This window comes from Amphiura filiformis, chromosome 11, assembly GCF_039555335.1.
Source record: "Amphiura filiformis chromosome 11, Afil_fr2py, whole genome shotgun sequence".
In the NCBI taxonomy this organism is placed as follows: Eukaryota; Metazoa; Echinodermata; class Ophiuroidea; order Amphilepidida; family Amphiuridae; genus Amphiura; species Amphiura filiformis.
Genome location: NC_092638.1, coordinates 15,644,023 through 15,657,857, shown reverse-complemented (window position 1 = coordinate 15,657,857; position 13,835 = coordinate 15,644,023). Strand labels below are relative to the sequence as shown.

The following is a 13,835-nucleotide window of genomic DNA, read 5'->3' as shown; positions in this document are numbered from 1 at the left end:
TCATGACTAGTGCAACAGTATTGGTAGGAAAATATAACATAAAAACACAAGGTTTATGACTTTCAAATTATACGGATGTTAAGTGCATTTTGTCTTCAGCTTACACTATGTACATTTTGACCACATGGATTTAGAAGTATGAACAACAAACTAAAGTGGCTCAACATAATATGTTATTATTATTATAATATAATATAATATAATATTAGAATTGTGGTTGTTTCATTCATTCAATTCCTGATCCGGCTGTGACTTAGCATCAAGGATGCTCCCACTTAAGCATCGGTTCTACCATTTCACAATCTGCATCATTCTTCTTGCCTCATCCATCAAGTCTCCAGGAGATTCCAGATGTGCTCCACAAACCAAAGGATTCAAACCATACATGGGGACTGGACATCGTACCATGCTCCCATCAGAAAACACAATGTTAGTTGAACACCAAACTAAAAGCTTGTTCAATGTGAGTAGTGCTTGGCGGTGTGGAATGTTGTGTCTGGTACGTGAGAACTGTATGTCATATAACTATGCCAGGACGTCAGGAGTTTGTCAACTGAATGATGCAGATGCTGAGGTCTATCCGTGCCATCTGGCTCAGAGTGATGAATTTGGATACTATCAGATTTATGATGACTACACTTGGGTAAGTTGGGTATACAAATACTCTGAGTGTGAAATATATCATGTGTAATATACCTCGTAAATACAGAAGTAGGGTCCCGGTTTAACATGACATACATGTAAAATATTGCCACCTCAGTTGTTGACATGCTGCAGGGCATCGTGTGACCCTATTTTAATGCAATACAGGGCAAAGCGATCTTGATGAGTCTCGTGGTCCAATTTCAAAAATTTTGTACATGGTCTTCTGAGACAGACATTGTTTTCTTGTTACAGGATCCACCTGCAGTTGCAGCTGAATGCCAAACACCACCAAGCACTGACATTATAACAGAGGGACACTCAATAGAAATGACAACCCATACAGAGGGACACTCAACAGAAATGACAACACAGACCCCATCATCAATCACCACAGAAGAGATAGTATATGGACCCTATAACTGTACACTGTCACTATCAGGTAGGATCACAACCAGGAAATACTTCCGGTGGAGGCATAAAAATATGTATCTTACTGGTTCATAGAACATACACAACTTCCTGTGTGGTAACCACTAAACTACCAATGGGGTTGTGACAAAAATATGAGCTTTCACCCAATACTAAAATCTGCATTTTGATACATGTATAGGGATATGTTGTAGAGATCCGGTATCTTCCAAGATTGTTCCCCTTTTTTCTCATTCTTCTTTTTTTAATTTTTTGTTTTTTTGTTTTCCAGGCTGCACAACATTCTGGGCAGAAGAGAGTATTTATGCAACAATGAAACTTGAAGGCACTGGTGACTTTAACTGGACTATATCTCATATTGTCAATGGTGACCAATTCATCAATAACAACCCACCATGTACTGATATATTGGAGACTGAACCAGAAACTGAGCTATACATAAGTTACAGTAAGTGCCAACAATTTATTGAAATAAGCATTCTTTCCTTAATCTTGTGCTCCCAGACACAAGGTTTTGCAATCACGTATAATAAACCAGACACACAGCCCCAAGGGAGCCACTCAAGTATGATAGTGTACACATGCATGACCAAATATTTTTGAAATGCCCCCAAAACGAGTTTTAACCTATCAGCAAATTTAGCCCCTAAATAAGATAATTTAATATAGAATTTACCCCCAAATAAGTTTTTGGCTAGTAAAAATGCAACAAATATACCTTTTTTGGACTCATAATTTACCAAAAATTTGAAAAGGTACCTTAAATAAGTTGTTCAGTTTCAGAAAACTACCCTTTTTCTTGAAAATCAGTGTTTTTTAGACCCAAAATGTGTCACGCGCATAACTTGCCTTGCCTAAAAAACACCCCTTTTTCCTTGTTTTCTTGGTCACGCATGCATTACAGACCATGTATGCGAAAGTGCCCCCCCTCCGGCACACAGCTCACTGTAGTAAACGAAAAAAAAACAAAAAACGATTTGGACTCACCTCAGCCCTCCTACATCTAGTTGAGGCAATTCTTTTGCTATCAGTTAAGTGTCTACATGACAAACAGTCAACCATGATAAAATAACACTTCTCTCACAATAAAATCACTTATTTCCTTTTCATCTCTTTTTGTAGGAATGGCTGTACGCTACCATGCCGTTGACATGGTAGGAGGATACTACAGTTTTTGCTTGACAAATCGCAACAACACAGCCAGGATAGAGCAAATATGCACCGGTGACACCACCATACAAGAGATACCACCAATGGAGTTGTTGCTACAAGGCAATGTAATCAAATGGTCCATTCTCCCAGCTCCACCTCAACGTGATTATAAACTTGAGTTGAGCTTTGATGCCACTGATTATCAGCGTTATGTTGCAATGTCATTTTTTGGGATAAATGAGGGTCAAGCATGGCATATGTGCCAAACTTTGTGATGAAAATTAATATATTACTGATGGAGAAATAAAGTAAATTATATAGATTCCCATCATCTGATTGGTTAGAAGTGCAGTCATTGAATTAGCTATGCCCCCCTTTACGTCAAACTGGACTATTCCCCGGGCAATAGTTCTTTTCGTTTTTTGAACTATTGCCAGGGCAATAGTCATTTAAATCTCTTCTGTGTGATTGAATAATATCGCTATTTACAATGTGTCACTGCCAAGTGCAACATTAAGACTGTAGAAGGGACTGATTTTGTTTTGGCGATGCCAACACCGAGTCCATCCCCCGGGAGTCCACCGAGCCGATGAAAACAAAACAAGCAAGCATAGAAATTGTGGCCAAAAAGGACAGAATCAGTAGCAAAGTACGCTTCCAACGTGTTGATGAACTGGATGAAGATACTGTTAGCATTATGCAGTACAGTGAAAATACAAATGGAAGCTTAAACTCGCTAAAACTAGGCTTAGGCCAAAGCTTCAAAATCATCGACATATACTTAAAAATCCTAGAACAAATCACACTTTATTTTTTTCAATCATTCTTTGTTCATAACAAGTGATAATATCATGTGGTTATACTTTGATTCCGAGGTATGCTACCTATAAAACATCACTAGGTGGGACTAGCACTACGTGATTGGAACTCTCTTCCACCACACCTAATCAGCATCACAAAACCGGAAACCTTCAAAACTGCAGTAACAAAGTATCTAAGCAACCAAGACTAAGCAAGAATCTCAAAAACCACAGCACAGATCACACATACTGGCCGTTTGTCTCCATTCTGGAGTGTTGGACAGTATCAAACTCAAGACTCAAGCAAATTAAGTATTTACAAGAAAATAATATAGAACTGAAATTCTGGTTAAGTATACGTTGATATAGAAAATAAAACGAGGTTTGAATTTGACACATAAGGATTCAGACTCCTACCCAGACATTGAGGACTCGGACTTGGACATCAGAAATTAGCATCAGGAGGACATACGACTCAGATGAAGCGAACTCGACTACAACACTGATATTTATTACTAAGTATTATTAAGTATAGTAACTGTTTGACATAACTTGAGTAACTATAATAAATATGAAATGAACATCTTTAAGGGGGTATTACACCCCTGCCCAATTTTGTGCCTATTTTTGCATTTTTCTCAAATATTATAGCGCATTGGTGACAAGTAAGATATGTATATTATAGGGGCAAGGACTACAATTACTGCACTGGAAATTTTATTTCAACACAGACAACAGTTGTGGAGTTACAGTCAAAAATGAGGGAAAACCAATATTTGATCAATAAATCAACAACTACTTGCCTTGAGTTGCTGAATTTTCAGTGCAGTAGTTGTAGTCTTTGCCCCTATAATATGCATATCTTACCTGTCACCAGTGCGCTATATTTTTGAGAAAATGCAAAAATAGGCACTAAATTGGCCAGGGGTGTAGTACCCCTTAAAACTGTGGTAGTGTGTAATAGTTATCCACCATTCCAGTGGATTTTACTTTGTCTTTGACCAACTGTTCTACAACAGTAAAACCTCCACATAAGATGGACTCAAGAATGGAATATCCTAGATAGGTCAAGTTATACATTTCCTGACCCTCATGACTAGAGGAATGCATTTTTTCTTTATGTCAAGCATATCTACACAATGTAGGCATTAACAGCTGAAATCTAGGAGATTTTGAAACTTTGAGCAGGCATAAGTGACCTGGTGAAGAGAGTCGCCATAGATAGCTGGCACAGTGTCGACACCCAGTGTTATAAATATAAACTTAATACTCCGTTGGTAAGCGATGGGTGATTGGTATTTCACCGAATACAAGAAAAGGAGGCCTATCTGATTGGCTAGAAATTGATCGCTCAGTGGTGTAGTACAAACTCAAAATGGAGACATGTATTCAATTCGATTGAATCAATATTCTATTATTGACGCAGATAAAGAAAGTCGATAATGTACATTGTATTATAGATACAACACCTATATTACAAACATGCAAAAAAAATCAGGTTTGGAAAAAAAATACAAATTCATTTGAAAAGATTGCACATTATGGGCTTAATCAATCAGTGAAGTATAAAAAGTTCAATTTGAAAATGGCGTCGCCTCCATTTACTTTTAATTAAAAGGATTGATCTTTCACTGGAACTGCAATTACAAATACTTGTTTATTATTACCATGCAATTACTAATACTTGTTTATCTATCACCACAGTGACCACTAATTATAATTATTTATTCTGTTTGCTTTTAATTGCTACTGTACAGTGGTAATTTTTCACGAAATGAATTCTTTGCACTACGCTGCTTATTCAACAGTATATTTATTTAAGTTCATATGTGACGTGTCATGTCAAAAGGAGACACTTTTGGGCAGGATCGTAAATGGAGAAAAAGTCAAAAATCTGCCCGGGATGATTTTTTTCACAATTTGGGTTTGTTGCTTAATTTGTGATGTTATTAATGTTAAAAATATTGTCTGATAGTTTCAAACCGAGTATAACTGGCATCTTGTATTTTTTGAGACATTTTTCAAGGTGATTCCTACTCTCAACATTGTCAATAATATTTTCAAAAGCCGATATCTCAATTTCCAATTTCATAATACCATAACTTACGAACTCAATATCTTCGCTTTGGAATGTCCGATTTCATTGGGGAAAATGGCGTTGTGCAGCAAAATATCTCTAGATATTCAGGATATGTAAAAACCTCAAAATTGATAACCTGCCCAAAAGTGTCTCCTTTTGACATGACACATCACATATTTGCTTCCTTACATACAGGTATGATAACTGGTCTTGAAAAAAAAAACCACACTGAAAACCATGTTTTATACCATTTTCTGTGCATTTGATCTAAAAATAGGCTGAAAAACACTGAAATCAATAACAAAAAACGCTGAAAAATGTGTCTTACACTATTTAGCGCAGTTTGCGTTGCAAGGAGATCACTGGCTTGCGTGACGTTATGTTTTGGGCAGTTTCTATTGCATGGAGATGGGTCACTTGGGTGATTATCTTTGGGAATGAAAGTTATGCTATTATTATTATATTGTTTAATGTCTATTCACTTGTGGCACCCCTGTCATCTTTTAAGATATGGAGTTGAAACTTAGCAGATTGTCACAAGAAAGATGAATAAATAATATCTGAAAAAATGGCAGTGTTTTGTTGTATCATCGCAAAATGCGCTTCATTTTTAACATGTAATTTTTCTATGGGACACCTTGTATATATAGGCGAACCTGTAAACAGGCCAGAGAGCAAATCTCTCTTTCAAACTAACTGGACCAGACTCCTCCATGTAATGTTGCTAAGGGGGGGGTCTCTACACCTCCTCCATAGGGAGCCTGCTACCTCTCCAGCAATGGGTGGGAGAGGCAATGGGGATGAAAAGCCATGCACAACACGTTGACGCCATGGGGATTTGGCGACCCCAAACTACCTTGTGATTTGCTTGAGTAATACTTGTGTCTGTGTGTGTATTGTATACAATGACTGCTATAACATTAGACCCAGCTTTAACCACCGTTTATCAGTGGGAGCTGGTAGCCTAATGGATAAGCCGTCCGTCTAGAGATCGGAAGGTTGTGGGTTCGATTCCCATGCCGCACATTCCCTTGCTTTTTTTTTTTTTCAAGTTGGGTTGTGTGCCGGTAGGGATTTGTGTTTATTTGTTGTCATGTTTAATTGTAACACTTTGAGTTGGTTAAACCGTTCATTCTTTCCTACCTTGTGATCATAAGTCAAAGTGTTAAAGACTACTGCGCCACCGTGCCTCCAAGATTATTTATTGTTAACCTTAATCATATATAGGTTTTAAGTCCACATTTATATCACTAATGCATTCTTCTCAAAATAAGATCCTTAATGCATTCTACTCACTAAACTTAATCACTTACCACACAAGAATATGCTGTTCTTAGATCCATTCAGGTAGAAACAAGTTAAACAACATTAAAATCTCTTATTCACCGATGTATGAAAAAGAGGATTTGAGCACTTCCCATCATCCACTTGCACATTGCATAAAGTTGAGTATTAAGAATTGTATTGATGACATCTTTCTAATAGAATCCAATGGAATTTGCTATAGTTGACACCACTTTTGCAAAGGATTGTGGGATGTGTTTAAATCATCCTTTGTTTCATGACTAGTGCAACATTATTGGTAGGAAAATATAACATCAAAACACAAGGTTTATGACTTTCAAATTATACAGATGTTAAGTGCATTTTGTCTTCAGCTTAAGGTTTAAAATACACTATGTACATTTTGACCACATGGATTTAGAAGTATGAACAACAAACTAAAGTGGCTCAACATAATATGTTATTATTATAATATAATATAATATTAGAATTGTGGTTGTTTCATTCATTCAATTCCTGATCCGGCTGTGACTTAGCATCAAGGATGCTCCCATTTAAGCATCGGTTCTACCATTTCACAATCTGCATCATTCTTCTTGCCTCATCCATCAAGTCTCCGGTAGATTCCAGATGTGCTCCACGAACCAAAGGATTCAAACCATACATGGGGACGGTACATCGTACCATGCTCCCATCAGAAAACACAATGTTAGTTGAACACCAAACTAAAAGCTTGTACAATGTGAGTAGCGCTTGGCGGTGTGGAATGCTGTGTCTGGTACATGAGAACTGTATGTCATATAACTATGCCAGGACGTCAGGAGTTTGTCAACTGAATGATGCAGATGCTGAGGTCTATCCGTGTCATTTGACTCAGAGTGATGAGTTTGGATACTATCAAATACTTGTTAATGGCAACACATCGGTAATTATACAAATATGCTTGAATGTGAAATATGTCATGTGTCATCCACTTTCACTCAGTGACTGGCTCAAGTGAGGCTGTCAAATTCAGAAACTATGGCTTGCGTACATGTATGTACTCTAACAGCCAACACTGTGCATAGCAATTTACACTTTACAGAATTTTTTGCAATATTTATTAAAAAAAACATGGCATTTGATGATCAAGTTGGCCTTTATAATTGTTGACCTGTTGATTTTTTTAAAAAGAATAATTGAAAACATGAAAATAAAGTTATGCAGTAAAAATGTTCGTACATAGTCTTCTAAAACTTTTTTTTCCTTTTTTTCTTCTGGTCACAGGGTCCACCTGCAGTTGCATCTGAATGCCAAACACCACCAAGCACTGACATTATAACAGAGGGACACTCAACAGAAAAGACAACCCATAAAGAGAGACACTCAACAGAAATGACAACACAGACACCATCATCAATCACCACAGAAGAGATGGTATATGGACCCTATAACTGCACACTGCCACTATCAGGTAGGATCACAGATTGAAATTTCTAAACAATCTTTTACTCAGCCATGACACTTTCAGATAATCGGAAATGTTTTGAATATAACAGATTTATATAATGTTGATACGAGGGTGCTATTAAGGGTGGTCTTAATCCTGAAATTATGGAAACTTTCAGGCCTCATAACTGCTAAATTATTGGTCTGAAGAATATATAAAAGTATACATTTTTATAATGGCAATGACGTGATGAATTCATCTGTGAGGGCAAATTTGGGCCAAAATGGCTCATTGACCTCTTTGACTTGTTTAAACCACCTGTGGTCTGTCTTGACTTGCCCTAAGTTCACATGCACATATACTGTAAAAACTCGATAGTTAGCATATGTGCTTACTATCAAGCGCTTTTGAAAACATGAAATTGTACCATAGTCCGGTGCTTTACCAACTGAGCAAATGGGGTTGAGACGCCAAATTTTCTGGTTTACTTGTTCGTATATAACTATGTGTATCAATGATTTGCTCGAAACACTTTATACTTTTGTGGATGGTGCACTTCATGTTTGCATGTTTTAAATGCGCTTTATAGTCAGCACATAATATAGGGTTGTGTTGTAGAGATCTGATATTTTGGAAGATTTTCCCTTTTTTTCTCACTCTTCCTTTTTTTTAAATATTTTGTTTTCCAGACTGTACAAATTTCTGGGCAGAAGAAGATGTTCAGGCAACAATGAAAGTTGAAGGCACTGGTGACTTTAACTGGACTATATCTCATATTGTAAATGGCGACCAAATCATCAATAACAACCAGCCATGTACTGATATATTAAAGACTGAACCAGAAACTGAGCCCTATATAAAGTACAGTAAGTATCAACAGTTTATTGAATGTAAACTTTATTGTTTCACCAAAGACTATCAAAAGGTACATAAGGGGTTTTGAAATGTTTATTTTCTAAATTTTCAAAACATGGCACTTGCATATGAACAAAAATATAGAGCTACCTGAATCAGGGTTAACACTACTATAGGTCTTAGACCTAATTTATTTGTGTACAATTTTTTTCTGATACATTTTTTTGTTTACCCTATTTTCCAGAAATGACCGTACACTACAACAACGACACTACAGGTGGATACTTCTCATTTTGCTTGACCCTTCGCAACAACACGGACAAGATAGAGCAAAAATGTGAAGACGGCGACACCCCCATAACAAAGATACCACCACTGATGGAGTTCTTACTACAAGGCAATGTATGCAGATGGTCAATTCTCCCACCCCCGCCTCAAGAATCTTTTAATATCGAGTTGAGCTTCGATGCCACTGGTTTTCATCGTTATGTTGCTTTGTCATTTCGTGAAATATATGAGGGTCAAGCATGGCACATGTGCAGGATTTTGTGAATGTCAAAAATAATATATTATTACTATTTTATCAAATATATAAAAGCTATATGTGACATGATCAAGGGGACTGAGTCACATGTCGACCTTAGTCAAAATGAGTTTTACATACATTTCTAAAGAGGACGTTTAGAGTTTTCAGAAATTGGAAACCCCATGTTGATATGACTTTTCTTTCTGAAGTTACATCAATTTATCAATCACTGAAAGCAATATAAAACTTTCTTTGCCAATAACTCAAACTCAATATTGGCAACATGCGACTCATTTCCCTTGATCGTGTCACATATTTACATCTGTCAGTTTACAAATAATTTACTATACAGCACAGATGATATGGAATGAGCAGAGATGTACAGTGTACACTCTCCGAATCCTGACACTGATATTAAACTGTCATTTCTTTCAAATACAGATGCATGGCCTGAAATGAAGTTCCATTTCCTAAAGCCTGGACATTTTCTAAACTCTTACTTATAAAAGAGAAAAGAAGAACAAAAGAGACTGAACGAACATGAGAAAGAACAAAAGAGAAAGAAGAAAACAAAATAGAAAGAACAAAAGAGAAAACAACAAAAGCAAAAGAAAGAACAAAGAAAAGAACAAAAGAAAGAAAGAAAAACAGAAAGCAAGCAAGAAAGAAAAACAGAAAGCAAGTAAGAAAGAAAGAAAGAGAGCAAAACAGAAAGCAAGCAAGCAAGAAAGAAAGAAAGAAAGAAAGAAAGAAAGAAAGAAAGAAAGAAAGAAAGAAAGAAAGAAAGAAAGAAAGAAAGAAAGAAAGAAAGAAAGAAAGAAAGAAAGAAAGAAAGAAAAAGAAAGAAAGAAAGAAAGAAAGAAAGAAAGAAAGAAAGAAAGAAAAAGAAAGAAAAAAGAAAGTGGATGTTACTGTGAATTTTGAATAAAGCTTTAAAAACTTTATAACCTAAGAATAATTTCTATGTCTGCACTTATGACAGGGTTCGAGGTTTGAGGATGGTTTTACTGCCAAAATGGGGGAAAAATGAAGTTCATGTTATCATAACATTATACATGTTTTCTGGACTAGAATTTTGTGCTGAGTCCATTTCTGAAGTTTTTAATACACAGGGTATCACCATTTTAAAGATATGTAACAAATTCTAAACGCATGTTGTTTTTACTGAAGATCCTGGGAGTCTACTTGGAACACAACTGTATTTAAAAAAGTTACAGAGCATTATTACTTCAGTTAAAGTTGTTTTGAATCTATAAATATGTTAAACAAACTATAAAGACTGCTTAAACACTGTTCTCATGTATGAAAATGAAATGATGTTGGTACCGAGGCCCTGTATTCCTATATATTTAGTAAACATATAGCGGTCAGGTTTGGTGTCAAGACAATAAATCTATTGATGTCTAAAGTCATAAAGAAATGATGTTCTTAAAGTGTTAATGTATAACTGATTACCTTTACACAATCTTAAAATGTTTATACTGAAGCATAGCACTTTATTCACCCCTGACATCAGAAATGGCTTGTTGATAGCGCAACTGAATATTGTGTGATCTATAGCGGCACGGGCTGCATCAACTTTATTTTCTGATAAGTGGTTGATGTGATGAGCTGGTACAGAACTAAAATTCTCTTCACCATACCACTTGACTATTATTTGATTCTGTTTCAGTTTTCTCAGGATAGAACTTCTCAGATGTTCAGGTACATCAGTTGGGGAAATGACTTTAGCTGGATACCAGAAGCAACCATGCTTTGCCCATACTAGATGACACTGTATGTGTGCATGAGCAGGGGTGTACATGTACTTGCTGTACATGTATAACGTCCCTTTATAATTACATATTTGAGGGCACAACATGAAAGGCATTGACTGCTCTTCCTGGAATAACTTTTATGGGTGTGACCTTTGGGTTTAAGGGGTTGATACATCAGAAAAATGGCGTGAACCTCAAAATGGGGCAAAATCTGAGTCGTAAAAAAAATTATTTTGAAAAAAGTATACATGGCATCATTCCACAAATCTAATCGATTGTGGGGATTGGTAGAGTGCACAATCGATCAACTTTTCAGAGCTGTACCTCCGTAAGTTTTTCCGAAATAATTTTTTTTACAATTTGCCATATTTTTTCACGCTTAGGGGTAGGGGGTAACATTTTTCAATTTTCTTCAATTTTTTTTTTTGAAGGAAGTTAAAATTATTATCAGTGTGTGGCAAATTGAAATATCATTAAAATGAGGGGTTAATGAGGTCTCTAGCCCCTTTAGATCAAATTTTATGGCGAAACTAAGATACAAATCTCTAGAAAATGACCTTTTATGGGCTTCGTTTTTTCACTTTCAAGTTCAACTTTATCCGGGTATGGTATACAAAGTAAGCAATGAAATCAATTGAAAACAGTTTTATTTGAACAAATAAACCATCAGGTAATACAAAATAACAGAGAAAGACAACATTTATCTATATAGTAGAAAATATTAGGGATTAAAATTAATGGTGAATTTTTTTCACCTAAAACTGGTCATTTTCAGTAAAAAATGGCCATAAATCCGTGTTAAACCCAAAAACGACTTAAGATACAGTATTCTAAGTTAGATAAATTGAAAATTCAGACATTTTTGCCTTAGAAATACTATATATGCTCATTTTTAGAAGTATTCTTCACACCTAAATATTTTTTTCACACATTTGGCAGTGAAACCGGCCTCAAACCTCGAACCCTGTCTTATATGCTAGCTAGACTCCAAACAGGTGCACACATACATTCGTTAAAGCATTTTAACTGATTGATATATGATTATGATTTATATATTTAGAAAATGTGGTTTGTCATTATTAGTTATAAATTTGTGTTAATGATACCAGTAAAAAGAAATGAATTGTCATATATCTCACAACAGGTATAAAAAAATTCTGCAACCAGCGACAATCAGCAGAGATAAAATTTCAAAATTGATTGTGAGCTTCATGGCATGAAGAAGTCTCCTAATGTTATCTTGACCATGATTGCCTTCTTGAAATAACATTTTCAATCCCATCAATTGAAAACCAAATTTAACCCCTTCAGAATTAATGCTTTGTTCCGTTGGCATGGCCTATTGTGTGTTGTTGTGTACTGTTGTGAGGTTGCGGTTAGCTAATCGGATGGAACACTGACAATCTTTTGCATTCCGATTAATTCATGTGTCGTTATGGCTTTGTCAGATTCATCAAGACTTGGTTGTGTTTAAATAATTTTTCTTTCCCACCCACCACTCCCTTAGCAAATGATCATGATCCTTATATGCATGCTATTTTGTAACATACTTATTGCAAATAAATATATATGTCTGTTGAACATCTGACAAAGGCTCAGATCACTGGTTCCATTTTCATTATTCCGCCCGGGGTTAATGAAGAGCGGCAATTATTAAACTAACATTCCTCATGAATTAATCATGTGAATTAGGCCTCTTGTATGATCTTCAAAGGGATACAATCATGTTTCACCATTGTTCACCACCGTTTAACAACTCACATATGATGCATCTGCATGGTTTTACTTTACAAGGGCAGCTAAAGCTGCCCTTGTGCAGTAAACACATCATTGTTAAACAGATAACACTGGTGAAACATGATAGAATCCCATAGAATTAGAGAAGGAGAACGGGACTCCCGATACTGCAACGTACCATCGTGCCGTCAGCTATGGGGAGAAAATTAGGGGTGTTCGGGTCCTTGCCGACGGTGCGCAGAGACGAACAAAAACAATTCTGCGTCTCATATCAAGCGTGTTGGCGTACTCGCGTGCGGGTCGCATCAAGTGCGTCTCTCAGATGCGCCCATCATCCATGTCGCGTTTGCTTGACAACGAATGCCTCAAACGCATTCAGAGTGAAACTGAATACCCCCAATATTTGCTCCATGCCTGTATTAGGATGGCGGTCGAGTCCCGGTTCTCATACTCTAATTCTGTGTAAAATCCCTAAATAATCCTCATTTTATAACTATATTAATTCCGATTTTGAAATGGCCATGCAGGATATATTCAGTCATGTGCCAATGGAGCATTCATTCTCCACATGCAAAGATAGTCCTAATTAATTACCTTATTATAGTTTTGTTATCCTTAATGAATTTTTCTCACTTAACTTAATGTTCTTGTTTATTGCTAGATCCACTCAGGTAGAAACATCAATAAAATCTCCTGCTCACTAGTGTATGGTGAAGGACGATTTGAGCACTTCCCATCACCCACTAGTACCTTCATAGGTTTGAATAGTCAGAAGTTTAAAAATACAGCGGTTCATAACCGCAAGGTCCTCGCATTTTACTCCAAATTTAACATTTGCACTAGTAGGTTTCCAGAAAATTCTAGAATATTTACTTATTTGACTTTGACCGCCATACCTGACCTAAAGTGCAACAATTTTTACTAATTTGACCTTATATGACCTTGAAATTGTACCATACAATCTTTAATGGCCAGAGCCAGGGAGATAACAACACAGTCTTCCAAATAGAGTTCAGTGACAGAACTTTTGCAAGGGATTGTGGGTAGTGTTTAAATTATCCTCTGTGTATGGAGTGTAATAAAGCATATTTTTAATGTTTTTCAGGCGACATATTTTAATTAATCAGCCAGTGTGATATAC

The 13,835-nt window shown here is 36.2% G+C and overlaps 3 protein-coding genes across 3 annotated transcripts in view; 2 read left to right on the top strand and 1 right to left on the bottom strand.

Annotated features, from left to right (window-relative positions):
• The window catches only part of LOC140163509 (neurofibromin-like), a 178,002-nt gene that overhangs the window by 69,010 nt on the left and 95,157 nt on the right, over positions 1 to 13,835 (bottom strand).
• LOC140164409 (uncharacterized) lies at positions 167 to 3,616 on the top strand. The gene is made up of 4 exons (XM_072187689.1): positions 167 to 643; positions 898 to 1,084; positions 1,346 to 1,522; positions 2,197 to 3,616. The coding sequence occupies exons 1-4, from the start codon at positions 266 to 268 to the stop codon at positions 2,499 to 2,501; spliced, it is 1,047 nt and encodes a 348-aa protein (XP_072043790.1). The 5' UTR covers positions 167 to 265; the 3' UTR covers positions 2,502 to 3,616.
• On the top strand, positions 6,764 to 9,937 carry LOC140163939 (uncharacterized). The gene is made up of 4 exons (XM_072187241.1): positions 6,764 to 7,315; positions 7,657 to 7,843; positions 8,509 to 8,685; positions 8,919 to 9,937. Exons 1-4 carry the CDS (start codon positions 6,935 to 6,937, stop codon positions 9,224 to 9,226), a joined length of 1,053 nt encoding a protein of 350 aa, XP_072043342.1. The 5' UTR covers positions 6,764 to 6,934; the 3' UTR covers positions 9,227 to 9,937.

Coding starts and splice junctions, on each gene's coding strand:
- LOC140163939 (XM_072187241.1), top strand. CDS start 6,935: ATGCTCCCATTTAAGCATCGGTTCTACCATTTCACAATCTGCATCATT. Junction 7,844..8,508: donor CTGCACACTGCCACTATCAG/GTAGGATCACAG, acceptor TTTGTTTTCCAG/ACTGTACAAATTTCTGGGCA. Junction 8,686..8,918: donor TGAGCCCTATATAAAGTACA/GTAAGTATCAAC, acceptor CCTATTTTCCAG/AAATGACCGTACACTACAAC.
- LOC140164409 (XM_072187689.1), top strand. CDS start 266: ATGCTCCCACTTAAGCATCGGTTCTACCATTTCACAATCTGCATCATT. Junction 644..897: donor TTTATGATGACTACACTTGG/GTAAGTTGGGTA, acceptor TTCTTGTTACAG/GATCCACCTGCAGTTGCAGC. Junction 1,523..2,196: donor TGAGCTATACATAAGTTACA/GTAAGTGCCAAC, acceptor CTCTTTTTGTAG/GAATGGCTGTACGCTACCAT.